The 25590-nt window shown below is 52.5% G+C and overlaps 10 protein-coding genes across 10 annotated transcripts; 4 read left to right on the top strand and 6 right to left on the bottom strand.

Annotated features, from left to right (window-relative positions):
- The first annotated feature begins 1188 nt into the window (after positions 1–1188).
- Positions 1189–2033, top strand: CC77DRAFT_242174 (hypothetical protein). Its single transcript, XM_018530827.1, has 3 exons — positions 1189–1193; positions 1330–1519; positions 1628–2033. The coding sequence occupies exons 2-3, from the start codon at positions 1505–1507 to the stop codon at positions 1979–1981; spliced, it is 369 nt and encodes a 122-aa protein (XP_018383337.1). The 5' UTR covers positions 1189–1193; positions 1330–1504; the 3' UTR covers positions 1982–2033.
- Positions 2034–2366: 333 nt separating this feature from the next.
- Positions 2367–3730, bottom strand: CC77DRAFT_1022796 (NAD(P)-binding protein). The gene has a single exon (XM_018525537.1). It carries the CDS (start codon positions 3448–3450, stop codon positions 2455–2457), a length of 996 nt encoding a protein of 331 aa, XP_018383338.1. The 5' UTR covers positions 3451–3730; the 3' UTR covers positions 2367–2454.
- Positions 3702–5508, bottom strand: CC77DRAFT_1022797 (hypothetical protein). The gene has a single exon (XM_018525538.1). It carries the CDS (start codon positions 5137–5139, stop codon positions 4030–4032), a length of 1110 nt encoding a protein of 369 aa, XP_018383339.1. The 5' UTR covers positions 5140–5508; the 3' UTR covers positions 3702–4029.
- A 256-nt stretch (positions 5509–5764) lies between these two features.
- Positions 5765–6433, top strand: CC77DRAFT_242259 (hypothetical protein). Its single transcript, XM_018530828.1, has 2 exons — positions 5765–6172; positions 6225–6433. Exons 1-2 carry the CDS (start codon positions 5847–5849, stop codon positions 6304–6306), a joined length of 408 nt encoding a protein of 135 aa, XP_018383340.1. The 5' UTR covers positions 5765–5846; the 3' UTR covers positions 6307–6433.
- A 630-nt stretch (positions 6434–7063) lies between these two features.
- On the bottom strand, positions 7064–9317 carry CC77DRAFT_1022798 (alcohol oxidase). Its single transcript, XM_018525539.1, has 2 exons — positions 9046–9317; positions 7064–9001 (listed from the first exon to the last, which is right to left on the bottom strand). The coding sequence occupies exons 1-2, from the start codon at positions 9224–9226 to the stop codon at positions 7305–7307; spliced, it is 1878 nt and encodes a 625-aa protein (XP_018383341.1). The 5' UTR covers positions 9227–9317; the 3' UTR covers positions 7064–7304.
- Positions 9318–13339: 4022 nt separating this feature from the next.
- On the bottom strand, positions 13340–15047 carry CC77DRAFT_1063907 (hypothetical protein; the record flags this gene model as incomplete). The annotated part of the gene is made up of 5 exons (XM_018528675.1): positions 13340–13533; positions 13591–13732; positions 13787–14434; positions 14482–14583; positions 14679–15047. The coding sequence occupies 5 exons, from the start codon at positions 15045–15047 to the stop codon at positions 13340–13342; spliced, it is 1455 nt and encodes a 484-aa protein (XP_018383342.1).
- A 586-nt stretch (positions 15048–15633) lies between these two features.
- CC77DRAFT_941271 (hypothetical protein) lies at positions 15634–16665 on the top strand (the record flags this gene model as incomplete). Its single annotated transcript, XM_018534786.1, has 1 exon — positions 15634–16665. One exon carries the CDS (start codon positions 15634–15636, stop codon positions 16663–16665), a length of 1032 nt encoding a protein of 343 aa, XP_018383343.1.
- A 203-nt stretch (positions 16666–16868) lies between these two features.
- Positions 16869–18414, bottom strand: CC77DRAFT_242281 (sure-like protein). Its single transcript, XM_018530829.1, has 3 exons — positions 18216–18414; positions 18013–18165; positions 16869–17960 (listed from the first exon to the last, which is right to left on the bottom strand). The coding sequence occupies exons 1-3, from the start codon at positions 18225–18227 to the stop codon at positions 17073–17075; spliced, it is 1053 nt and encodes a 350-aa protein (XP_018383344.1). The 5' UTR covers positions 18228–18414; the 3' UTR covers positions 16869–17072.
- Positions 18415–18658: 244 nt separating this feature from the next.
- On the top strand, positions 18659–19924 carry CC77DRAFT_242431 (NAD(P)-binding protein). The gene has a single exon (XM_018530830.1). It carries the CDS (start codon positions 19090–19092, stop codon positions 19894–19896), a length of 807 nt encoding a protein of 268 aa, XP_018383345.1. The 5' UTR covers positions 18659–19089; the 3' UTR covers positions 19897–19924.
- Positions 19925–21059: 1135 nt separating this feature from the next.
- CC77DRAFT_1022804 (hypothetical protein) lies at positions 21060–25453 on the bottom strand. Its single transcript, XM_018525540.1, has 3 exons — positions 25048–25453; positions 24841–24994; positions 21060–24787 (listed from the first exon to the last, which is right to left on the bottom strand). The coding sequence occupies exons 1-3, from the start codon at positions 25157–25159 to the stop codon at positions 21271–21273; spliced, it is 3783 nt and encodes a 1260-aa protein (XP_018383346.1). The 5' UTR covers positions 25160–25453; the 3' UTR covers positions 21060–21270.
- Between the last annotated feature and the right edge of the window lie 137 nt (positions 25454–25590).

The raw sequence follows: 25590 nt of genomic DNA on the forward strand, positions 1-25590 counted from the left end.
GCGGATCGAGGTCGCTTACACCTAGTTCTAGAACTAAAAAGGGCTGACAGTCTATCTTGAGGCCCAAGTGGCGATTACCAACCCACATGGCCAGTGCACATGGGCAATTCTTCACATGCGCCAATATAGACGTGACATGCGCGGGCACGTCAGATGTCAGAAATGCCAGATCCGCGGGAGACGGACCTCAACTAACCTGCTAGTCTGAGAACGGTTGATTGGCCAAGGGTGTTCGACCCGGCGCATGTCTTTGGTACACTTACAATACACTAAGCCTCATCTCGTCTCTTTCAGCCTGGGTATCACGGATCCACCATGCTCCACCACGTTTATACTCTCACCCGCCCACGTCCAACGGCTCAGACGGCGCGTGAGGCCAATTTAAGTACTAAAGAAGGGTACGGGTGCTAAACGCGCTTGTGTGACTTCCACCAGTATGCTGCTCGCATAATCTCTCTAGCACGAACGACGCATACCAATGTGACGGGCCTGGTCATCCTGGGTAATACGCCAAGGACGAAGACTAACACAGCAACATTTCGGGGTGACCGACGAAAGAGGGGACATGATACGATAATCACACAAAGAGACGCAGGGACTCATTGTCTGAGGAAGGTTCGGCGTGTAAGGAGGGGAGCAAAGCTGAGAGTTTCGCGACAAGAACCTAAGCGAAGCGAGCTCTGTCTGTCATCGATGATGGCCTGATCACCAAGAAGGAAGACAAGCTGAGACGTTTGTTGGCATCTGGCATCAAGGCGGAGATTTAGCCACAGGCCACGAGTACGTTGAGTCCAGCTCGGTACCAACGACATGCCACTCGCCCACTGCAGACGCCCTGTGTAGGAAGAACGTCTGGACCGCTGTTGTGTGTCGCCCATCGAAACACCTTTGCGTTGTAAAGGGTGTTGCGTTTCCTTTTGGAAAAGGCGCTGAGGAGGCTGAGATGCAGTATCACGGTGAAGAGACAGCTCTCGACGCTCTACGCCATCTACGAGCCGACACAGCATAAACGCACGTGGTAAAAGTCCAGTCGAGACACTCTCGCACTGACACCGCGCATGTTATTCCCGTTTTCTGCTGTCTCTTGCTCTCTCCATTCGACGATATCACGCCAAGACACGAAAAAGCAATCCCTAGCCACCTGCCGCCACTTTGCGCCTCTACCAGACTATTAGCTCGCAAAAAAGCAGCTTGTTAGTCGCCCCGAGGGGGAAGTAGGGTCTTGAACCTTGTTTCCCTGTCGTCACATCTTTTCTGAGGTACCGAGCAGGCATAGTCTGGTTTCCGCGGAAGCAGACACCCTGAACCTGGCTAACGTTTGCGGTGTAGGGCCAATCCCAATATGGACGCATTGCTTTGTTGAACCACGGTGGAGTACTGCTCTTGATCGACGTGGGCGATCGGCGGTGCTTTTCTCATCGTTCGCTGATTGTGACTATCCACTATTCTTTTGGAGGGGGTGAGTTTAACCCCTTGATTGGTGTTGGGCGAGCGTAGGGGTGGGATGTATATATGGAGGGTATGTCTCCTTGTATAGAGTCACTATCCAACCATCAATTCCATCAGCTGCATCAGCTTATCCAATCGAACATCTTTTATACAAAATACATCTTACTTGGTATTACAGACCGATCTTACCACACATCGCTTCGTCACTACAGCGGCAAGGCATATCACAACCACTGGGATACCATATGCTCCTGAGTCAATCACAACTACAACCACAAATCAACAATATGCCATCAAAAGGCTGGACAACACTCCCACCCTGCCCAGGCCCACCACCAAACCGGCCCCTCCCTCCACTACCTTCAAAGTCATAACCACATCGAGTGGAGGAGTGAAAACGACGTCGACGCCATCAGTCGAGTCGAGCAGGAGGAAAGCAGAATACCCACACGTGTACGATACGATACTTTGCCGCGACTTCAGCTTGGAAGGAATCGTAGGAGACAGAGGACTTGATTCAATTCTTTGGTGACGGAGAGTGACTTGCTAGAGTTTAACTCATTGTACGAGATTTGGTTTGAAAGGGCTTCATTCAATTCTTGGAGAGTGAAGATCGACTTGCTAGAGTCTGGCCTATTATGAGAGATGTATCTGAAAGGGCTTGGGGCGAATTACGCCTATTGCGAGGCATGGAACAATGGTTTCGTAGTCGAATTGGGCGAAACAATGACAGAGTTCTCTTGATGCAGTATGCATGGTCATATGTCGTGATCAATCAGCCCCGATATGCATGAAGTGACTACCACGGCTACCTACGTCCATACACCAACCTCTAGTGTAGACGGATACGATCTGCAGCGTTAGTACCCTCTTGGATTTGACGTATTGCTTAGTATCGCACGACTTGGGTAATGTTAACCGACGGAAGCATGCAGCCTACGATAAAGTGACTTGAAACAATCTTCATCCGAGGATGTTGTTATTATCGACTACAAAACCAGGCTTTTACTTTCCTCCTGGGAAGACAAGGCCATTGTCGTGCCTGACCTTCTGCATGATCGCCAAAGTATCCCTGCTATGCTGCTCCAGTCTCCCTAGCGCAGCCTCGTCCTTATCTTCAATGCATCTCGCAAACTCTCTTGCCTCTTCAATCAAGTTCAGCTTCTCAGGCGTCTTGACTCCTTGTACTTCTTCCCGTGACTTCTTCTTAGGATCCCAGAAAGTGATCTTGTCGATGTCGGTGATGGTTGGTACAATCAAGGTGCCCTTCTCGCCATAGATCTCAGATGGTGCATCAGAGTTGTAGATCTTGGAATGGCAGAGGTGTACAGTAAAGTTGGGGTAGTGGAGAATCAAGCGACCGGCACCGTCAGCTCCCGTTGCGATCTTGACAGGGTAGTACTGCGAAGAGGTGGGTGCGCCAAAGAGATCGACGGCTGCAGCCACACAGTATACCCCCAAGTCGGCAAGAGCGCCACCGCCCATCTCGAGGTTGAAGATGTTTGGTACTTCGCCTTGCAGGACCTTCTCGTAGCGTGAAGAGTACTGGGCGAAGGTGATAGAGGCGCCATACAGGGGACCAAGGTCGGAGATCTTTTCCTTGAGGAGTTTGAAATTTGCTTCTTGGATGTGGCGGAACGCCTCGACAAGAACGACCTTCTTCTGTTTGGCTAGCTTGAACAGATCATCCAACTCCTCGACTGTGCTGCATGAGGGCTTCTCCAAGATGACATTCTTGCCTGCATTGAGAAACAGTTTGGCTTGCTCGTAGTGTAGGATGTTCGGGCTGGCGATATAGATTGTGTCAATCTTGTCTTGTGCTAGGGCATTGAGGTCGGTGTATGTGGTGATTTGCTTGCCCTCGTACTTGGATGCAAACTCTTTGGCAGTCTCTTCCTTTCGTGAGTAGACTGCGGACAGGTTGTATTTCCCAGTCGCGTGTGCGGCTTCAACAAAAGAATGGGTGATCCAGTTGGTTCCGATGATCGCGAGGTTAATCATATTGGCAGTGTTATTGTTCCGGTGGTTAAAGTGATTGAGTGCGAATGGAGAAGACGAGACGCCTGATATATATGTCGTTCGCGTCGAGGGGCAGTCGCGTTCAACCCCACTAGGAAGCTTCAAGCTCCAGGTCTTAGTGTGATGTCATTGGCCGACTGTTCGGACTTCCCAAACCGGCAGTAGTAGGCAAGACTAGACACTAGTCTCTCGTGTTTCTGTAGGCAATGGGTCAACGATAGAGAGCGTGATTTTTCCAGATCAATCGGTATTGTATTGCAGGTTACTAAATGCAGGTCAGACTGTAAGACAGCCTCAAAACTAAAGCTCCTGAAGGAGGGTATCATGCTGCGACGACGTGTCGTGTCGTATCGTTGAAATGTATCATACCATATGCGTAAAACAAAAGCGCATCCTCGTTCCATCCATGAACGCTGGTCCGAGCCGCGTTGGGTGACGATCATAATGTGAAAACAAAAAAGTGCAAGACCAACCATTCGCCAAAAACAAACCCCAAAACTCCGTACGCTCAAAGCCGCGCACTCGAAAGATGCAGTCACGCTGACAGATCAGTGTTGAGAATCAATCTTCCCAGATGGTCTCCAGATCCAGGTCGCCGCGTCGTTCCGCTCCGCAGACACTCCACCTCTTCCTCGAGTCTCGCTTGCCGAAACCTAGACTGCGCCCACGGCCTTCTGGCACATCTAAGCTGGACCTTCTGGCCTCTCCACCATCCTCACGATCAGCGGCAGCCTTCAGGCGCCGTATGCGGTCGGCCTCTATAGCCTCTTCTTCTGCGTCTGGACTGTCTTCGATAGTCTCGAGGGAAGAAATGGAAGGACTGCGGGAGCGCATCGAGGTTGGTGTAGAGGGTACAGACGATGAAGCATGTGACATGGGGTAGTTCTCGTTGAACCTGGATGGTGCGAGGAGCGGCGAGGAGGCAGTTGATGTTGGAGTGCTGACCGACGGGGTACTGGTAGGCGGTGCGCCGAAGGACACCGAGACTTGATAGAGCGGTGAAGCTGGTCGACGCCGCCTTGAGAGCGAGCCTGTGCTGCTGTACAGACTCGACACGGTGGTGCCAACGCGTGGCGTGAGTTCCAGCTCGGCATCTTCTGAGATATCGCACACACTCGGAGCGCCCTCGAAGGAGCCGATAGAGGCCGGACGGATACCCGAGCCGTACCGCTCTGGGGCCCCTACTGTATGCGGCCGTGGCTCCAGTGCTCGCGGGCTGCGGGTCCGCTTGGGCGAGCGTAGAGGAGAAGCCGGGAGGGCAAGCTCCATCGGGGTAGGCGAGAGCCTGAGGTTGCCAGACGGTTGCATGACAGTAGGCAACGAATGGGCCCGTGTCATGGGCGGCGCGCTCGGCAACGCTGACCCGCTCTGGGAGCGAAGATGAGAGCGAGAGTAGGGCGAGCGATTCCGTGGCCGAGTGGTGAGGGAGGTGAGAGTGTCGGGCTGGGGGTCCGTCTGCGAGCGTGGTGTAGAGGGCCTGCGCGAAGTCATGCTGTCGTCGGAGGTGTTGCTAAGCTGGCGGGCGAGGGTGCTGCTTTCTCCCATGGTGTCGGCAGAGGGCTGGCTTGAGCTCGAGCTTGAGCTTGAGCGTGGTGTGTCTTGTATAGGCGCTTTGGTAGGAGTCGGTGTCTTGTTCGGGCCTTGAGGCGGTGTCGGGCTCACAGTGGACATGGACTTTAGGCGTTGGACAAGATCGTCGTGATGCAGATCTTCATTCACATCAGGCGGCGAGGAAGGATTTGCAGCAGTCATGACGGCGGTCTGCGAGTATACATAGTCTGCGCTCAAGACTATGGACTGGAGAGGCCGAGGTGGAGCTAAGGAGCGCAGGGGGATAGCGCGGTGCTCGTGTTGTTCTAGGCGCTGAACGCACGATGGACCTTGCAGCGTTTCAGCCGCCGGAAACTCACCTTTTGCGCGCCGTGACTGGCCAGCGGCGGTCAAACTGCTCAGCGACAGGTATGAGCGACAGACTGCGTGCGAGATGCGGCGTGTTGGAGCTGCGAGAGTCGGAGCGGTGCATGAGAAAGCTCACGATGCTGCTGTTCTGCGACTCGAGAGGGAGGGGCCGCGACGTTGGTACCTGCCGCCGAGATTGCCGCTATCGAACATCTGGGGCAGTCGCGACCGCTCGCGATAACAAGGCCACAGCGAAGCCGCCACTCATGCAAACACTACGCACCATGTCAAACAATACTTTGTTTGCTACATAGCCGGGCATTTGACATGTCCCTACACATTAAACTGTCATCACCATCCCCGGCACATTCGGTCGCCTCCCAGTCTCCAGCCGCCATGATCCCTGATCAACACCGGACAAGACTCTAACGAGACCCTGAAATTGGGTGCAGCTGACTAGCGCCCCGTTCCACCGCCGAATGTCGACAGGCACAGGCCAATCACGCCTCTGCTCTCGCAGATTAGGACGCTATCGTGTGCCGAATTGGGTGCGAGCTGCTAGATGTGGATGCCTTAGGCTTCATTTCGCGACGGCGTGGCTATTTATGCCTCTTCCCCACATAATTTATCGCCCTTGTCCGTGTATTGCTTGCATTAACTTTACCACCATCATCTATGCCGCTCAAGGGTCGCTCACAATCGATAGTCAAAGTCTGACTGCGGTACTGACTAGACGCCTCTTAGTCAATTTCGGTTGCGCACTCGTGAGAACCAAGGTTGGAACGACTAGGGCAAGGCAGGCTATGTATATCTCATCATTGCGATCAGCGGAGCACTGTGTACTCACTTCCCCATGGCCGTAACGTCGTCGGAACCTGTTTCTTAGGTAGCCCCGTCACAGACGTCGTTGCAACAACATCTTCTCATGGCAGATCTTAGCCATCCGCACCCCTCTATTTGGTAACGACTCAAATTTCACTACAAGCTTCGCAAGGCATCCCATATATAGCCAACTCAATCAGCTCATCTGGATCGTGCTAAAAACGACAAAGGACAACAAAGCTGGTAATTACCAGAAACGAGACAGCGGAACCATCATTGGTTAATTGCTATATCAAGAGACGGGAGTGTTTTTGTTCCATAGTTGCTAGTCGCTATCCGAAGCCCAACTCCACTTGAATACTTGGAAACAGATGTGTGTGTGGGCGTCATACCTTGTGAACATTCTGGAATCGACCAACTTCTTCAAAAGTTCCCCAAGGCCACAAAAGTTTCCACTCGTTCGATTACGCAACGCCCCAACACCTGGGTTGCCACATGGTCATCGTAGCAAGGATGGGCAAGGTCCTAGGAGAGACGCGCTCCTGGACACAGGAGCTCATGGAAGGGTAGTGAGCCAATCGACATCTTTGCAGTCTGCGGTGATGACCAGTACTAACATTACTCTACTCTACTTCACAAGCAACTATCATCTGGTATAGAAGTAGGATAACCACTAATAACAATACATACGACCATAGGACACTGAAAATTAGGCTTCCCGTCCGCTCAGCCATATACAAGCAGTGTACCGGCGGATTAGTAGTTAGGTGGGTGACCACTAGCGAATCCCCGCTGTTGTATGTTTTTGTACTTTTTGTTGCATCTTACGAGCTCGGTGCTAGGCAGGAGCGGTAGAAGGGCAAGAATGTATGGTGGTGGTTTTTCTTTGTTGCGAGGGACGAGATGACGTTTCCGCAAATCAGGTGCTCGCCTTAGCTACCTTGTCCTAGCAATTATTCTACCAGCTATTTCACACAAAACTAAAAACAGACCTCTGTCTCTATTACTAATAAGCTGCAATAGTAAGCCCTTACCTCCTCGCTTCCTTATACAGCGCAACCTCCGTGCCCTCGTCCCCTCTATCGTTTGCTTTACTTTTATTTCCATCTGAACCTTTACAAATGCCTGGCCTTAATCAGATCTGCAGCCTTCTCACCAATCGCGTACGCAGTTGTCTGTGTATGAGTTCCGGGTATCAAAGGGATGATGCTAGTATCAGCGATGCTGAGACCCCGCGTTCCATACACTCTCAGCTGACCGTCTACCACACCCCCTAGCTCGCGAGGCATCATAGCAGCAGTGCCAACACTATGTCCATTTGACGCCATGAGCTTATTCTGATTAAGTAGCCAGTCCTCCCAGCCCGCGTCGTCTGTAACCGCACCAGGAATCGGATCTTGCTCGACGATGTCAAGGTCTTTGAAAGCCTTCGATTCAAGAAAGTGCTCTCGAATGTATGTTTGCATGCGAACGTGCATCTTCTTATCGATAGGGTTGGACCAGAGGCGGTAGTCGAAGATTGGATCGCCGAGTGGATCGACGGGGTTGATCTTGACGTAGCCGCGAGAGAAAGGCTTGAGCAAAATGCACATGCCCCAGCCCTTACCAGAAATAGGATGTTCAAGCCAAGCATTGGTCTTGGACTTGAAGGACGCAAGTAGAATCTCCTTTTGTTTCTGGTAGCCCAAAACCAGTTCCTTTGGGGTGTCGTTGGGGAGGAAGTCCTCAGGCTTCTGGTTGGCAATCTCCTCGATCATCGCGTCGAATGCTTCGCCAACAAAGGTTGCAGGAGGTAGAAAGGCGCCACTGCTTGTGACCCAAGCTGTATACGGACCTCCGTTGGTTTGCTTGAAAAGGCTATATACTTCCTCCTTGTACGTGGCGTTTGATCCAATCGTGGTTGGCTTTGGGAACGAAGTGTCGCCAGTTTGGTTGTACAAGCTGAGGGCAAAAGAGTGATCCTGTAGGTTCCATCCTACACCGGGAAGATCGATCAGAGTTTTGACTTTGGCGGTATTCAGAACATTTTTCGGGCCAATGCCAGAGTACTGGAGAAGCAGTGGAGTGCGGGTAGCAGATGCGGAAAGAATGATCTCACGTTTTGCTTTGACTGTGAATACCGTCGAGCTGTACCGATCTCTAACCTCGACGCTGACCGCATGCTTCCTTTCGTCCTTCTTGGAGCCGGAGAAGTTCACCTTTGTAACACGATGCAGAGTCAATAAATGGTAATTCTTTCGCGGTTGAACTTTGATGTAGTGACTCAGACCAGCGAAGCTTCGGTTGTATTGCCTCGCGGGGTCCATGGACGTTGGAATCCAGAACAACCCATATGCGTGCCCATCCGCGTGTTCTGTCTGAACTGGAACATTCTCCTTCTCGATCCAGGCTTTCCAATGAACTTCCTGGGTGGCATATCGAAAATCGGGGTAAGCACTAACCACGGAACCATTTTCAGCATACGCGGCAGGATTGTACGTGATGCCCCATTCCTTCATGGCTGGTGTTGGTGGTGTAAGAGCAGAACCTTTCTTGAAGTAGGGATAGAGACCCTCCCAGTCCCAGCCACCGTTACCAGGAAATTTGGCCCAATTATTGTAGTCTTCCGCGCTACCACGGTCAAAAAACTGTCCATTGACCGCGGAACCACCGCCTACAACAGCTCCATTGGCGACCGGGAACGTGCGGTTGTTCACGTTGGTTTGTGGCACCGATGTCAGGTTGTACAGGAATTCTGGTGCCGGAGTGTTATATAATGGCATGAAAGAATCGTCTTGGGCAAGGCGACCGTATTCGACCAAGAGTACAGTTTCTGACTTGTTGAGCGGCGATCAGAAACGACAAGAGATCGCTTACGCTTGCCGTCCTCGGAGAGACGATCAGCTACCGTGGTGCCAGCTGTTCCGGCGCCAACTACAATGTAGTCGTATTCTTTGGCCACATCAGTAGCTCCTTGCTTCACCTCAGCGTTGCTCCACGATGGTAGCGCTTGAACAACGGCCACGAAGCTGAGAGCGATCAAAAGAGTGTGTGCCATGTTAGATGTCGAGGAGCTGCACATTGATAACAGAAGAAGCAACATATAGACGAAATAGTTATCTCTAAAAAGATTACTAGTTGCCAGCCGCATATGGCGGTTCCGATGTTGTTATCTAGGTACTACAGGAATTAATCTCGAAGGCTTGGCAGACAACCTTGGAAGGAAGTCTTCGCGCATCCTTCGGAAATGTACCCCGCGGAGCGACACCGCGACTGCGATTGATGCAGGGCGGGCGGATCGCTTCTACTTTCATGCTCCTGGCACGACATTCTTCGGGCGTTCCCAGGACTCACAATCGTTGTCTCTACAGAGTTGCGAAAGACGTGACATAGAAGGCACAAACATATATTTGGTTCCTCGCAGACTGTGTCAAATGGCATGGTTTTGGTATCTCCGTATGCTGCCTTCCAGACGCCGCGTGAGAATATAGCTGTATTGCTACAAGTCTGGATAACCATGCTACTAGCCATGTAAGCTTCTCCACTTCATGAACGCCATTGTGCCCCGTAACAATAACACCACTTATGCCGTCGTATCGTAAGCCAATATCTCAGACCTACCCCATATTATCTTCGCGCTCATTCAGCACTCTTCACCTTCGCAGCCTGCATCTTACCCAGGATGGTCTTGCTCTTCGCTTTGCCCTCGACCTGCTCTGCTCTGCTGAGACCAGCATAGAACGACCGCACCTTGTCGTGTGCAATGACCTTCCTAGGATCGAACCGCAGGATCTGCAAACCAGCCATGCTCGTCGCACGGGATAGCGCAACGTACGCTTGACCCTTTTCGAAGACCTTGCCAAGATCGACGCGCACACGCTCAAGCGTCTGACCTTGTGCTTTGTGGATGGAAAGCGCCCATGCGAGGATAAGCGGGATCTGAGAACGCGATGCTTGCACTTCGCCGTTTGGTAGCTCGATTTTCCAGTCTTCGCGCTTGCATAACAGGTCGCGCGTGGTACCATCTGCGATGGCGAAACGGACTACGGGATAAACCTGGCTGCTGTTTACGCCGAGCGAACTCTTCATCATCTCTGTCTTCATGGCAGCTTCTGAGGGACCACCTTCCAGGAAAGCCTCTTCGTCCTCCTTGTAGATACTGAACATTTGCTCAGTCATGAAGCCTGTAATCTTCCCTAGCGAGCCGTTCACTAAAGTGTCGTCCATATTCTTTACCAACATGACCTGGGCACCTTTTTTGAGATGTATTTGCGCCGGTACCATACAGCTCTGTAATAACCTATCACGCTGCTCTTTGTTTGTGATCGTACCACCATCGCGAGCTTCGAACAAAAAGGTATTACCATGGAGTTGCTGCATACGAGTTGTGTTTGCCTTGTCAACTTCTGAACGTGTAGGGAAGAGTTCTGTGGCTTCGACACTCTCGTCTCCCTTTGGCAGTGGACGCTCTAACTGCTTGAACCGATTAATCGAGTCTTGTGTCAGTCGGCCCTCTCGCATCTCGTTCAGCATATTCGCGAAAACGGGATCTTTCTGACGGAAGACGTGGTGCAGCCCAATCGTGTGCTCGATGCTTGTAGTCCAGGTACCTGCATCGAAAGCGAATTTGGCCTGCCGTCCATTCTCTGGGACAGGAGGTAACTGGAAGAAGTCGCCAGTAATGACAAGCTGAATACCACCAAATGGCCTGCCATTGTTGCGAATCGTGCGAGCGATTGCCTCCAACTTGTCGAACAGATCGCCGTCCACCATGGAGACTTCGTCCATAATCAGTACTTTCGTACGCAACCACCGCTGCTTTGCTTTGGCGTTTCGTCTAATCTTTTTGACCAAGTCTTCTACGGGCTCTTTGCCAAGTCCGATACCCGCAAAACTATGTAGGGTAACACCGCCGATGTTGCACGCTGCCAGGCCTGTGGATGCTGTGACTGCTACTCGATCTGGCTCACGGGCGTATTTCCGCCGTAGCGCTGCGATGATCTCACGAAGCAAGACTGATTTACCAGTACCTGTCATTGTTAGCAGGACCTCAAGCTAATACCCCAGTCCACATACCAGCAGATCCAGTGAAGAAGACGCTCTTCTTGTATTCCGCTACTAGGTTCAACACGTTCTGTTGCTCTTCACTGAGGAATATCTTGTGAATAGTGTTCTTCTTTTTCTTCTTGATCGCCTCTTTCATATCCTCGTCGGTGCCCTGGTGCGCTTTTGCTTGAGCCTTGTTAGCCTCCCTGAAAGTTGTTCGCTGCTGCTTCAGGGCGCTCGCGGTCGTGTTGAAAAACGATTGTGACTTGGAGTCCTTCGCTGGTGTCGAGAAAGGCCTATCGACGGCCTTTGAGACTCTTTTCCTAGGGTGTGTGGTCTCTTCTTGCTCCTCCTCTTCCTGTATAGGTTCCTGCTTCTGACTCTGTGCCCATGGTAAGGTTCTTCGCTTGGACTTTGGTGGATCAGGCCTCTGTGGTGTTTTGTAGTGTGACAAAGGCGATGAAGACCACGGTATTGGCTGGCTACTACCCAACTCTGGTTTCACGTCGGCAGTCTGCGCTCTCGAATTGTATCCCGAGTCGGCCGAGTCATCAGAAGTAACGCGAGGTAACGTAGGGTATGTGACAGTGCCTTTTGTCGCTGGATCTTCAACGTCAAGATCTATGTCACTGTCGAAGTCGTCTTCATCGAACAGGGCTTGCGGTAAAATGCCCGGATTGTTGCGTGATGTCATATGATATGCGGCCGGCAGCTCGTTCTCTTTTTCCGATCCGACAATGGTCATTGTGGGGTATTCGAAGTCATCCTCGTGCGAGCTCAGAGACTTGGCCAATCCGCTCGACGTCCTCTTGGTTCCTTGTGCAGTTGTCCCAACGGGTGTTTTCGTCCCACTTCCTACAGGACGCGTCGATGATGTCTGCGATCCAGTGCGATCAAGGACGCTTCCGAGCGAAGCCTGTTTGTAGGCAGTGTTTGTGGGCGAAGCAGACGCGATGGCATTGTGGTTCTGCACCGCCGACTTGAACATGGTAGTTGTTGTGTGGGAGCGAGAGGAGAGGTAGCCGAAGTCGTGGCGAGGCGAGGTTGTAGGCGAAGTGTTCGGCGGCTGCAGAGGTGATGTCGAGAAGCGCGTACGAGGAAGGTGCGTAAGGGACCGTGTTGGAGGCGAATGCGTCCGAGCGGGATGGATGCAAAAGAGCGACGACCTTTTCGGATTGTACGGTTTAAGCGACGCACCTCTCTTCCCGAGAGTGACAAGCATACAGCAAACAAGGAGAGCGCCGACAAAAAGAAAGGATTAGCGAGATGATGTCGAGTGTCTGCATACCCTGCGGCGCGGTGGGGTGTGAATGTTAGCATCAATTAGTGTTCGGACCCACAAAACGCGACACGACGTCTCAATCAGGAAGCGCTAGTGCAGTCCATCACGTGCGGGCATCCCAACGGTGTTTCTGCGGTGTATCTACAAAGCTTGATAGGACATGCAAGGACCCAAGCATCTTGACGCAGGTACACGCTCTGATGGACTAAGCCACACTCAGGTACCTGTCAGTGCAACTCTATGACGTACGTAGTACGTAGTGCAGGTCTTACAACTCACGAGAGAATCATGTAACACGCTCCCAAGGTTACTGCTTCAAAGTCTCATATCAATATATTACGCCTCCAGACTACCAAATAATTCATCATGAGTACTATGCTAGTCAACATACTATTCCAACCCATCAGCGACGACCAGCATACGCCGCGAGAAATAAGCTTTTGGTATCAACCAGAACCCGCTTTGGTATCAATAAGAATTCGCTTTGGTATCAAGAAGAGAATTCGCAAGAAGAGTCAACGTCATAATAGATAGTGAAGGGGTAATCAGAGCCGAAGCCTGTAGCAACAGAAAACTAACACGAGATAGGAGATTCATTTTGAACCAAACGACCGTAAACCATATCCCACAAGAAATGTGCCAACCATGCCATAAGACAACAACGCTCGCACCATTTTGGACAACGGAATTAAATAACGACTCCCTAAGAACATAAGACCAAGTAGCTGATGAGATATGACCAGAAATCGGAGCTATCCAAAATAGCGCCCCCGTAAACAACAGGCGTGTTGGAACAATAGAGGGCACAGGGCTGAACGGAACAAATCTTAACAAATAGGGTGCTTAGCCCTGGTATCCTCCAAAGCCATTCTGGTTGAATGCTGCCTGAGGAGACTGGCCCCACTGTGGCTGTTGGGGAGCGCCGCGGCCATAGCCACCAGCGCTGCCTGGCTGCTGCATCTGTTGCTGGTAGGGCATGCCAGGGTTGCCAAAGGCTTGCTGCTGCTGCGCGAAGGGTTGTCCGCCGGGGCTGGGTCCTGCCCGCGCATTAGATTGCTTGTTTCGATACTGCAGCTTCCTCCGGTGCCGCTCACCTGAGGGTGACATGGGACCACCTTGTGGCCCACCACCATACTGAGGAAAGTACGCGCTCGGCGTCTGAGGATAAGCTGAGTTGGGACCGCCTGCAGGCGAGTAGCCCTCAAACTGGCCAGTCGGAGGACGATCTTTGCCCCACTAGATTGGAAATGTGAGCTAAGAAATAAAACAAAAGAGAACGGTTCAACCTACGCTGCACTTCAGAGGACGGCCATTGACGTTGTAGCCGTTCAGCTGGCAGATGGCCATGGCAGCATTCTCATGAGTGTCCATTTTGATAAAGGCAAATCCACGGTCAGACTGGAAACGCGTCTCGGTGACATACCCGAAGTTCTGGAAAAGCGGCACTAGGTCAGATTGAGAGGTGTAAGGAGTGAGGTTTCCAACGTAGCATGTGGTCTGCCACTGGGGCGTCTGAGCAACAACCATATCGTAGCTCTGCACGCCATGGGTGGGGAAATGGTGATGTCCGAACGGGGTGGTCGGCGTCATGCCCATGGAAGCCATGGCCTGCTGCTGAGAAATGGAAGGTTGCCCTTTCTGGTTGGCCCAGTTGCAGCGGATAGCGCGAGAGCCAAGCCACTCTCCGTCCATGGAGCTAAGGGCGCGATCAGCATCGGCGCGATCCCTAAAGGCGACGAATCCGTAACCACGCGACCTGCCTGTCTTCATGTCCCACATGACGCGGGCCTCGGAGACGGGACCAAAGGTAGAGAAAGCCTGGAGGAGAACCTCGTCATTGACCTCGTTGGACAGATCACCGACGAAGATGTGGAAATGGTTAGAAGTGTCTTCTTTGGCTGTGTTGTTAGATTGGTAGGCCCAGTTCACACGAATTTCCTGTGCGAGTCAGAAAAGTAAGTGGTTGTGCCAACGGCCAAGCTTACGTTGTTGTGGATGCGCCGGCCGTTGAGAGTGGCCATACCACGCTCAGCCGCGCCGGGGTCATCATACTCGACGAATCCGTAGTTGAAGCCCTTGGAGTTGAACTGTTAGCGGTCAGCGGCACTTGAATGCTGCAACATATGCAAGATAGGCCCGGCCAGCTGTCAAGTCATGCAGCGGGTGCGGAGTGTTATCTTACAGAAGGAGAACTTGCAGTTTTGTCTGGAATAATCTTGACGCTCTGCACATGGCCAGTCGTCTCGAAAATCTGACGCAACACGTCCTCGGTGACCCGCGGATCCAGTCCACCAACGTATAGCGCCCGCTTGTTGGGCTCGGGGGCGGCGCGACGGGGGACGTAGCCAGGCTGGCCGCTGGTCGGGGACATGGGGTTGCCCGACATGGGCGAACTGATGGCGGTCGGGATGGGGTTGTTATTCTGGGGGATGATGACGGGTGCAAGCGGCGGCGGCATGTGCTGCTGCGGTTGGCCCTGGTTCTCGTAGCCGGGAGCGCCAGCGGAAGGGGGAGGAGGGAGCTGTGCCCCGGGGTTCTGTTGGTCGGCCATGGCTGTCGTCGCGAAGAGGCGCACAAGACAATTGTCGCAAGAGGCGCAAGTGACGGCTGCGGGTATCGAACAAGTGGGCGGTGATGCGACGGTCGAGGTGAAGGCGACAAGGCCACGGGGAGGGTCGACGCTGGCGGGCGGGGTGAAAGCTGCTGGGTAGGCGGCAAGGAAAGTCGAAATGGAAAGCGCGACTAATGCTACCAATAGAGAGCGGACTGCACTAGGAAAGGCAAGGGAAAACAAGAGGAAGAGAGATAGGAGAGACGAACGCTGCGCCGAGCTGTGACGGCAAAGCTATAATCTCCACTGTGGGGTGAAGAAGGAGAGGTGTGAGAGGTGAGCGGGCGAGGGTCGAAGAATTAGCGCGGCAGGCCACAAGGCACCCGAAAGAGCGGGAGCTATGAACGTAGTACCGTACCGCTAGCCTGAGAAGCTAGCGGACCCTCCTGCACCTGCAGTCCCGCTGCCAGCTCCGGCCATCACATTGACGCGCCTCGTACCTTGTCGCGCTCCGCACCTCATCACAGCATACCCCATCATGGCCAGCGTCATGGCTGCCAATCAGCATATGGAGACACTCCAGACCATGCTCAACCTCGTCTACCTCAATTCTGGTCGCTTTCTGAAAGAACAACAGGCCGGCGGCGGCACTGGTCGCATGAAGCAACAACTGCAGCACCTCGTGCCATCCGCTACTGAGCGCTTCCACGATGCGCTCGACGAGCTCGAGAACGAGGTCCGTCTAGCGCAAACCGTCCTGCGCAGGGACATGGCGCTGCTCAAGCAAGATCGCAAGAAGAAGGAGGCCGCAGCGAAACAGCACGAGGTGGAGAAGGCGCGACTTGCCGCAGAGTCAAAGAGTGCGCCGGTCCCAGTTGAGGAAGCGCCTGTGAAGGTTGAAAAAGCCGCGACGCCAGCACCGCCCGAGCCACCAGCAGAGCCAGCGCAGGACGCGCCTGAGCTAGCGAGCGCAAAGGAGCCTGGGCCTGAGGCGGACGAGGCTCCTAAGAAGGAAGAAGACACAAAGGCGCCACTACCCCCGCCCATTGAGACCGACATGGAGCCGCAAAGAGATCCGCTCTTCGACGGCACGCCCACCACCGGCAATGCTCAGGAATCCGAGTTTGACTTCGATGCCATGTTCGGCGACGCCATGGACACGACTGGCGACAACACCCACAACGATATGATGGACACTTCGGGCGACATGGACTTTACCCTCGACGACGGGAACGACGGGCCTTCGCTACTACGCGGTCTCGAGGACTTCGCCAAGGATAATGATGACGACAACCCGAACCAGACTTCGAATATGGACATTGATTTCACCATGCCAGACCTGCCAGGCTTAGACATGAACACCGAGGCGAATACGAACACAAACGACAACGCGACTGCTGCGAAGCCTGCAGAACCAGAGCCAGCACCAAAGGTGGAGGAGTCCAAGCCTGCCGCGGAGCCACCTGCTGAAGAGAAGAAGGAAGAATCGATTACGACTACAAATGACGAGATGATGGGCACCATGGCTACAGACGACCTCGAAGATCTTTTCAATATGGACGAGTACGAGAACCCTGAGCAGTCGCAATTCGATGATGCGTTCTTCAATTTTGAGTAGCTTGTTCTTTATGCGTATGGCGTTATTTACGGCTTTGAAGCGCTGGACAGCGCCTTTGGGTAACATAAGGATATGGGTGGCGTACTACGTTGAGACGGCGTACTGGAATCATTTTGATACCCCAGCATATCCAGGAAGTGTTTGTAAAAGACTACAACTAGACATAATACTAACCTGATATAACGACCAATATGGCACTCTGCCTATTCCAAATGGCACTGCCCGAGTTTGGTCAGATATTACTTCTTGCAAGTGAAGTGTTAACTTGTTTTCCACATTCACAAAACAACCCCTATTCAAAGTATAACTGGTTTGTGGACTCAGTCGCCGTGGATTCGAAGGATAGTTTGAAAGCTCAAGACATTCACTTGGCCATAATGGTTTATCGTCTTGTCCGAGATTCAAATCTACGAAGCCCCCGCACCCAGCTTGATTTCTCCCTCAAACCCATTCACATGCATAAAGTTTGCCCGTAGTGGAGTCACACTGGTAAAGCCCTGCGCGACCGCCCATCCATCATTGCCGGGCTCACTGGCCTCAACACTCTCATACACATCTTTGAAAGTCGGTGCCCATTTGAAGTGCTTGTGTGTATACCGCATATGGGCCTGACCTGAAGGCGTTTCTCGCCCACTGTCTGTGCCCGACACTCCACCTTGTATTTCAGAGTTCGCCTTCAGCTCCTTCTTCCCAAACTTCTCCTCTTGTTTGCGTATCTGACCCTCAATGTCTGACGGTGTGTCGTCAGCTTCGGACGGTACTTCGACGACTTGGAAACAGCTTCCGCTCTTCCACGAGTTCTGCAGCATGTTCGTCCATAGGATCTTGCGCTCTCCAACGTTCTCAACCAGCGGTACGTTGACGGTGTAAAGGTGGGTATTTGCATCCCAGTGATCCCACAGATGTTTTATGAGTTTAGCGCTGAGCTCGCTGGCATCGCTGATGATCTTGGCGTCGTGGTTGCGGTCGAAGAATGCGTACGAGAGGGCGATGGACTTCATGCCGCATACTGCTGCCTCCATTGCGCCACCAATTGTGCCCGACGATAAGGAAAAGATGGCAGTGCTGTTGCGACCGTAGTTAGGGCCACTGACTACGAGGTCAATCGGGCCGCGGTCTGAAAAGTAGTGGTAGAGACCGATCTGTACGCAGGAAGCAGGCGTCGAGTCGACGAGCACCCATTCTTCTTCGTTCGACGAGGATGGCAGAGGGGAGTTGTGCGTTGTGCCATGGTTCGTGAGACGCCCTTCAGCGTTTGTTTGGAGGGGCGCGGGGCGGTAGTATGTCGGTTGTATCTGGGGCAGTGAGAATAATGATCGATAGTAGAGGTGGCCTCGTATCACATACGGATTTGCCCACAAGGTGTGCTTTGCCTATCCATGACCTCTGTGTATGCGGGAGAACGACTGACACGGTATGCCCATGCTTCTGTAGTGTTGACACCAGCGAATGTACGTAGGGCGAGGACTGATCTGATGGTGGACCATCATCGTTGGTGACCTATGGCTATCAGCGTCTGCCATTGGCTCAGTCAGATATGGTATTCTCACAAGAATATGCATGATGACTTATGAGGGACGATGATGCAAAGTTTGGTAACAACGTGTTGTAGATTGGAGATCGAGAGATGCAGAGGGGCAGACAGTGATGCGCGCTACCAATAAGTCCGAATCCCGCAGCAGGCAGTCACCGCCTCATTCTTTGCATCAACACCTCTGCGCTCTTAGATTTGTTTTCGCATGGCCGTTCCTCCAACGGCCTCCAACGTCGTTGACGAACGCTGCAGGTTGATGGCAATGTCCGTGTCCCATCGACAACGGTACCTGCGCCATGGGTAGATCCGCTGGCGCTCCCTGCATCGTGCCGACGATCAGGGCTCGACCAGCGGAACCTGAGATACCCAAGTCGTACATGTCAGGAACACAGGAAGTTCTGAAATGTGCTGCTGGTACAGTTTGAAGTATTTGCCATGTCGGACTTCTTCTCGCATCTCCGTTGCAGGTCTCAACACCCTCACTCGGGGGACAACCGTGGCCCCTCCTCCTTCCGACGTCCGTACAACAGCCGGCACTTCGTCAACGACATTTGAAACGGGACTGCAGAGTCTACCGGGAGGTTTAGCTGTGTGTAGCTAAAACGACCAGAGCTTCGGGCGCGAAGGTGTAGAGCCGCAGGTCCCTGAAGCAGCTATTTTCGGTGTTCGTTTCTTCGGATCCCCGCCCGCGGCCGCCTACCGTGAAGACCATCGTTTGAGACCGAATAGCAAAGACGGTTATAAAGAGGTGGTATAACATGAGAAACATAATCAATATACCCAATTCATTCTCACGTTAGCATTTCAACAGCTTTAAGTTTCATACCTTGAAGTCTCCAATCTCGTTACACACTCATCTACACCCACCTAAATACCTACAGACTATCAAAATGGTCATCAACGTGCCCACTGCCTCTCTTGAGGGACAAGTCGCTCTCATCACTGGTGCCGGTCGCGGTATTGGAAGGGGCTGCGCCATCGAGCTCGGCAAGCGCGGTGCTTCCGTCATCGTCAACTACGTCTCATCCGAAGGCCCAGCAAACGAGGTCTGCGAAATCATCAAGGGCTTCAACAACGGAGCCAAAGCCATAGCCATCAAGGCCGATGTCAGCAAAGTCAGCGAGATCAACAGATTATTTGAGGAGGCGAAGAAGGCGTTCGGCAAGATCAACATCGTCATGAGCAACTCAGGAACTGAGAGTTGGGACGTAACGGAGGAGATCAGTGAGGAGAAGTACGATCACGTATTCAACCTGAACACACGAGCACAGTTCTTCGTCGGCCAAACCGCGTACAAGCACATTGAGGACAACGGCCGCATCATTCTGATGAGCTCCATCGCAGCTGGTCTCCTCGGTGTAAAGGACCACGCCCTTTACAATGCCTCTAAGATGGCTGTTATCGGTTTCATCAAGGCGTTTGCGACCGACTTCGGAAAGCGCGGTATCACCGTCAACGGTGTCGCACCTGGTGGAATCAAGTCAGACATGTTCACACAGAATGCATGGCATTACATCCCTGGCGGTTCGCCTGACTGGCCAGCGGAGAAGATCGAGACCCTTATGGCAAACCACTGCCCACTCGGACGGTGTGCGGTACCTGAGGATGTTGCCAGGGTCGTTGCGTTCCTCGCTTCAGAGGACGGCGGTTGGGTTAACGGCCAGGTCCTGACCATCTCTGGTGGCTCGTCGCAGTAAGCTGTTGAAAGCAGTGATGATTGGACGATGGTAGCATATGTTTTCTTGCAGCGTATCTTATAGAGACACTAGTTCAGAGCCAACGCTCGAACAAAACGAATAAATCATACTGAACTGCATTCCCGTGTGTCCCTTCTTGCGTATATGTATTACTTCGTAGGTGTCGATGTGTAGTTGTCGATGGCGAATGAGCGTATATGCGCGATCGATGGTAAGAGCACAATCTGCCAGGACTCTGACGTCATCAAACGCGACTGCGCAACGCTATCACGTGGCTCAACCTTCACATACCAACGACTTATACGATATTTATCAGTAAGACCCCTTGTCATCGTCTGACTGCAAATTGTGCGTCTGTCCGGGATGGTTCTTGCTTGAAACATATTTGAAGCCGACCATAATGACCTCCACCCCGCCTTGTTTTCGTTTCCCGTCGAACCTTGGTTTCATTACCTCAACCTAGTTGGAGCCATCATATTGTATGCCCGACTTCCAGAGAAACTCACGGTTCACAACAATTTGTCAATCGTGTCAAAACTGTACTTTGTAGCCATGTCAAGGTGTCTATAGTTACGCCAGCTAAACAACCTTCCATACATCAGTGCCGACGTGTGAGTATTACATCACGGCGAAACGACGAACATAAAGCAATTGTACGAGCTTCTCGAAACGCTACCCCAATGTCCAATATCTCAACCTCGTGAGCAAGCTGTCAAGACGCGGAGGTCTACTGTCATATTCTCTGAACCTTACGTGAGATTGACGTGACTGTAAAGGGGTCGTCTATTACTAGATGAATGTTGCTCCGCAAAGACGTCCTACACTGAATTTTAGTAGGTTTCACCCCAAGCTGTTCTTCACATCCTCAACGCTTTATCAAGACTCTGCGGCTACCCATTTCACAAAAATACCGATACTTACCTACCACAAACTCTGTAACCCAAGTACAGTCTATCAGAAGATCGAACGGCTTCGTTTACAACCTCACATTCTCGGCCCCCACACGGCGTAATGTACAACTTCTACAACGCCACATATACTCTCTGCGGACATACACTAATCGAACAAACACAACAGTTCGGGAGACATGTTCAGTCTGCAATGGTGGGTAGAGCCAGAAGATTGGATGACAAGGAGAGCGGAATGAAGGAAGAACAGGTATAGTCTAAGCTGTTTATTGGGTATATAAAGACGTGAATCGCGCTTATTTGCGAACAGCCTGCTGAGCATAAGCTCTGAGCAGATGTGTAAGAACTAGTATACAAAATTGATCATCCCTCGTTTGTTCATGCCATGAATACGCAGATCGCTAAACGCCTTGGTAATCAGAGTGATGGGTATGTAGAATCGTAACGCCGTGATAAGTCCTAAGCCTCAAACCGTAGGCTCGTCGGGTGTCTTGCCCGCGCCTTCACTCTCAGCCTCTGGACTCTCAGGCTCCAGCTTAATATCCTTTTCTGAGTATTTACTCGTGGCTTTGGTCGGGTCTGCCTCTTTGTTGGCAGCACCAACAACTTCCTCAATCATGGCGGCAAAGTCAACAGTCATACCGCCGACGTTCATCTTGAGCAACGTAGCGGCATCTGGTCCGTCATCTCCATCTACACTACCGCGCCTGGAGCCATTCTTCATGTCCAACATCATGGTTTCGTTGTCGAAGATGTTATCTCCACTCCATAATCCCACAGTAGACGTGTTTGGATCTTCGTAGAGGTCAAAACCAAGCCCCAGCGAGCCGTTCTTCGATGGCGAGCTGCTCGCAGGCATATCACTGGAAAGAAAGTCGTCAGGCAAAAACTCGCTAAATTGAGCATCAGTGCGACCGGGCGTGGTGAATGTAGGGAAGGCTGAAAAATCAATAGCCTGGGAAGGTGACGAGATTGGGTGGTCAGATAACAGCGCGTTGAGTTGACGGGTGAACGGTGTGTCGGGTGCAGCTGTTGCCGCACGTGTGGTACGAGGAGTCAGGATATTACGGGATGGCGTCGAAGGCGCATCTCCGTTCCCTGCACCTCGCCTCGGTGTCAGGGCAATGCGTTTGCGCGTGCTTGGAGTAGGGGTCTTCAAGGGGTCTTGGGCTATTTGGTCCTTCTTAGGTGTGCTCTTCGGCGTAGTCTTTGGCGGGGCAGAATCCTCGAAAAGATGGGCCAGGTCATCTGCCTCTGCAGTAGGAGGCGGGCAGTTCTCCTTGTCAGGGTTTTCTTGATCAACGGTAGCCACTTGCACCACAGGTTGCTCGAACCAATACGTTTGCTTTGTCACACATGGAATGCAGCCGTCGTGACCTATACCAGCGTTTTCGCAACGGCCACATGGTCGCTCACGGTCACAGCCTCTCTTGAGCTCCTTGCATCGTTGACAACGGGGCTTCTTAGGTGCGTCATCGTCAGGGAGGTACATTGGAGTGGCGATTGGCTCAGTGACAGGGGCAGGTGGTGGTTCAGCCAGAGTCTTGCGCCGACCTTGCTTCCTAGGTGAAGGAAAAAGCAGTCGCCTTGTAGGCTTCGGCGTAAGATCTTGGTCGATTTCGATGGGAGATGCCTTGCTTCCTCTTACTCCGACAGGGCTGGACTCAAGGGCTCGTTCCAGAGCAGCCTGTGCAGCTTCAGAATCAAGTCCACGCGCGCTAGGCGCAACAACTGGTGGTGCCATCGTCCCGTCATGAGTCCTATCGATAGATGAAGCACTCTGCTCTTGTTCAGCAGGCATGGCAGGTTCAGACTCAGGCAAGACAGCGTCAGACATGAGATCGTCACCACCGCTCATAGACTTAGAGCGTGCTACCTTCTGCTGCTTCTTTCGGTTTGCGAGGCGCGCAGCTCTATCCCACACCTTCTGCGGTCTCATCGAAAACTTCTTGATAAGCCAGAGTCCACATGGGTTGCACAAATTGAGCTCCTCGAACGCATCAGAGGACTTTGCAGCTACTATGTCCTTGTCTTCGCGCGTCAGGTTGTTCTTGAAGATGCGGTATTTTAGTTCGCCATCCTCAGATGTCGGTTCGATTACTTCATATGCGATAATGTCGGTGCCAGCTGAGTCAGTGGATAGCTCGATGTCTTTGGGCGAGCCTTTCTCCACACGTGTATAAGCTTTCCTCCATGTGACTGTGTCGATCTCTCCGCAGTTTACACAATGGGTTGGCATTTCGCCTTTCCGGATAGCCGCATCGAGTTTGTTCTTGATGATTCTTTTCCTCTTCGCACCTGATCCACTTCGGGGATACCCGTATTCTGACGGTGTAGGTGCATCAGACATGGGCTCAGCTCCAGACCATGTATGAGACCTGGGAAGTCCTCTTGGCTTGGACGACTTTGTTTGCTTCGGGGGAGGATTCGGGGTAGCGGAGCGACTGTAGACTGGTGCTTCGCTTTCCGCTGTGGGTGAAACCTGCGACACCATACCATCAGGCGAGCCAGCTGTCGACACTGTAGCTCGTGACTTTTGGAATGCGTCGGTAGTCTGATTGTCAAGATTGTTACTCTGTTGTGCCATCGAAAGCCTTGCGGTCAGATCGTTATCGTCATTCGTGTCTTGACCCTGGAAATATACCGAGCTGAAGATATCCTGGTCCATGGTATCAAAATCGAAGGCATGAGCAGTCCCCATGTCCATCTCGATGCTCTCAGTGACTGGCTGTGTAATAGACTTGCGGCATTGCTCTTGTAATGTTCCATCATGCCAAAGCTTGTCAAGCTCCATACTATTACCATCTCGGCTTGTTGGCATATCGCTAACGAAACCGGAGTCATTCGGGGGCAGTGTTGGGAGATTCGGGCTTGAACCATCGGGTGACGCGGTTCGATTCGGTCCAATAGGAGGCGACGAAGGCATTGGGGTATCTCCAGGGCTTCCATCTCTCTCGTCCGCCGACTCCAGTGCATTATCCGAGAAGGCACTAGACTCGTAAGGAGACATATACGGTCGTCCTCCATCCATAGATGCATGTCTTAAAGTGCTTGGGGCTGGAGGGCGGCGTGATCCTCGTTGACCGAACTTCTCGCCAGGGCGAGGGGTTGGCGCACGGGGCACCATGTCTGAAGCAGCTCCTGAGGTGCTAAGAGCAGGTTTGAGGAGACGTACAGATGCTGCTGTGCTGGCCGTCACTCGCAGTGAATCGTTATGGGCGTTCAGCGGCGTGTTCCGAGGCCTCGTGGTTTGCGTGATTCGAGCCCTCTTCTTTGGGGGTCCGTCCTCCTGCTGCTCGATTACATAAGGATCGCTGAAGTGCAGTTGCTGAGGCGGCGGGGCGGCTTCACTCCGCACGGAGGCCCGTGACGTTGGTCGTGACGGAGGGTTGTACTGATAGTGGTGGAATGAGAGAGTACTCATAGCAGGGCTGGATGCCCTAGTCGGCTGAGACATGAAAGACATGTTGGACTGATCATAAAAGGAGTCATTCCGGGGTGGCTCCTGGGACGGGCTATGGCGTGTGAGCATCTGGTGGAATGGCTCAACACCACCAATGGAAGGTCGTGGCGAAGGCTGTGCAGGGTATGGGCTTGGTTGGGCCAAATGACCTAATGTTGGATTCTCTCTTAGAAAGTCGGACCAGGCGTTGTAGTCGAAACCTTCAGGCATCAGCTGACTGAGACTGTGATACCGCTCCATGTTCTCCACGTATTCCTTTTGCATGCATGTCGGAACAGGCACCAGCTTCAGTTTGACCTCTAGAGTCTCTTTGACCCCATTCGAAAAGATGCCAAGAATATTTTTGCACACGCGACCTGTGACCATGGTTTGGGAATCTTTGGCAGGGGCATTAGGAGTGGACGATGCTGAGGCAAGAATCCATGACAGCATGCCTTGGCCTACCAGCGGCGTTTCGTACTCGGAAAAATCGTAAGCGTATACGGTGAAATCATGACCTAGTTTGGCCACGAGCTCAGGACTGCAGTAGTGAGCACTGTTTCTTGCAACCAATAAGCAAGGGAGTCGACCCACCTTGCAGCTACAATAGCCTGAATGCAGGTCTTGAGTTCGATGACTCCCACTTCGGTAGTTTCGTCCAGCGATACGACAGGCACATTCAGCACGCTTGGCAGACGGGCCAGACAATTCGACTTGTTCTGATCGTCGAACGTGTAGAGTACCTTGACTGTAGTGCAGCTGTGTTAGAAGGAAACGTGATGAATGAGCAGATATGCTTGCCTCGCATTTGCCTGCGCGGGATTTCGTCCATGGTGCTATCCTCGGTGACGGACGGTGTGTGGGCGTGCTGTGAAGCACCGAGATCCGGCGTAGTACCAGATGGTGTCGACATGGCTACCTATTGAGTTGACAAAGGATAGGCTGGCCGTGTTGGAGAGGGGATGGGAAGGTTGTCGTGGATAGAAGGGTGGTGGTCAGTGTTATATCGCGATCGGTGGCTGGCGTGCGATCATCGCGAACGCGTTGCAGGTGAACTAAGAAGCGAGACTAAAAGCGACTGGAAGACGAATTGGCGGGGTAAATGGGTCGTTAAGTACTTTCGCATGCAGATACTTTCGAAACAGGCAGCAGCACGCGTAGAAGAAGGGAAGAAAAGGAACGTGGATGGCGTCGTTAATGATGTCGTGAGGTGAAAGTGAAGATGGACGCACGAGCTCGGAGGTTTGACGCTACCCGCGCCGCGCTAACGCGGGGAGGACAAAGACGCGTGACGCACCTTCCATGCCAAAGTTCCAGCCCCACAGACGACGCGTTGATTGGCTC

The sequence above is a fragment of the Alternaria alternata genome (assembly GCF_001642055.1).
Source record: "Alternaria alternata strain SRC1lrK2f unplaced genomic scaffold CC77scaffold_17, whole genome shotgun sequence".
Lineage (NCBI taxonomy): Eukaryota > Fungi > Ascomycota > Dothideomycetes > Pleosporales > Pleosporaceae > Alternaria > Alternaria alternata.

Bases quoted from the DNA above. Each gene is read 5' to 3' on its own strand.
- CC77DRAFT_1022796 (XM_018525537.1), bottom strand. From the start codon at position 3,450: ATGATTAACCTCGCGATCATCGGAACCAACTGGATCACCCATTCTTTT.
- CC77DRAFT_242431 (XM_018530830.1), top strand. From the start codon at position 19,090: ATGGTCATCAACGTGCCCACTGCCTCTCTTGAGGGACAAGTCGCTCTC.
- CC77DRAFT_242281 (XM_018530829.1), bottom strand. The intron at 17,961-18,012 runs GTATGTGATACG...TCACTGCCCCAG, and splicing joins CACACCTTGTGGGCAAATCC to ATACAACCGACATACTACCG.
- CC77DRAFT_1022797 (XM_018525538.1), bottom strand. From the start codon at position 5,139: ATGTCCACTGTGAGCCCGACACCGCCTCAAGGCCCGAACAAGACACCG.
- CC77DRAFT_242259 (XM_018530828.1), top strand. From the start codon at position 5,847: ATGTCGACAGGCACAGGCCAATCACGCCTCTGCTCTCGCAGATTAGGA. The intron at 6,173-6,224 runs GTATATCTCATC...ACTTCCCCATGG, and splicing joins ACTAGGGCAAGGCAGGCTAT to CCGTAACGTCGTCGGAACCT.
- CC77DRAFT_1022804 (XM_018525540.1), bottom strand. From the start codon at position 25,159: ATGTCGACACCATCTGGTACTACGCCGGATCTCGGTGCTTCACAGCAC. The intron at 24,995-25,047 runs GCAAGCATATCT...GCTGCACTACAG, and splicing joins CCCGCGCAGGCAAATGCGAG to TCAAGGTACTCTACACGTTC. The intron at 24,788-24,840 runs GTGGGTCGACTC...TCACTACTGCAG, and splicing joins CAGGCTATTGTAGCTGCAAG to TCCTGAGCTCGTGGCCAAAC.
- CC77DRAFT_1022798 (XM_018525539.1), bottom strand. From the start codon at position 9,226: ATGGCACACACTCTTTTGATCGCTCTCAGCTTCGTGGCCGTTGTTCAA. The intron at 9,002-9,045 runs GTAAGCGATCTC...TCAACAAGTCAG, and splicing joins TCTCTCCGAGGACGGCAAGC to AAACTGTACTCTTGGTCGAA.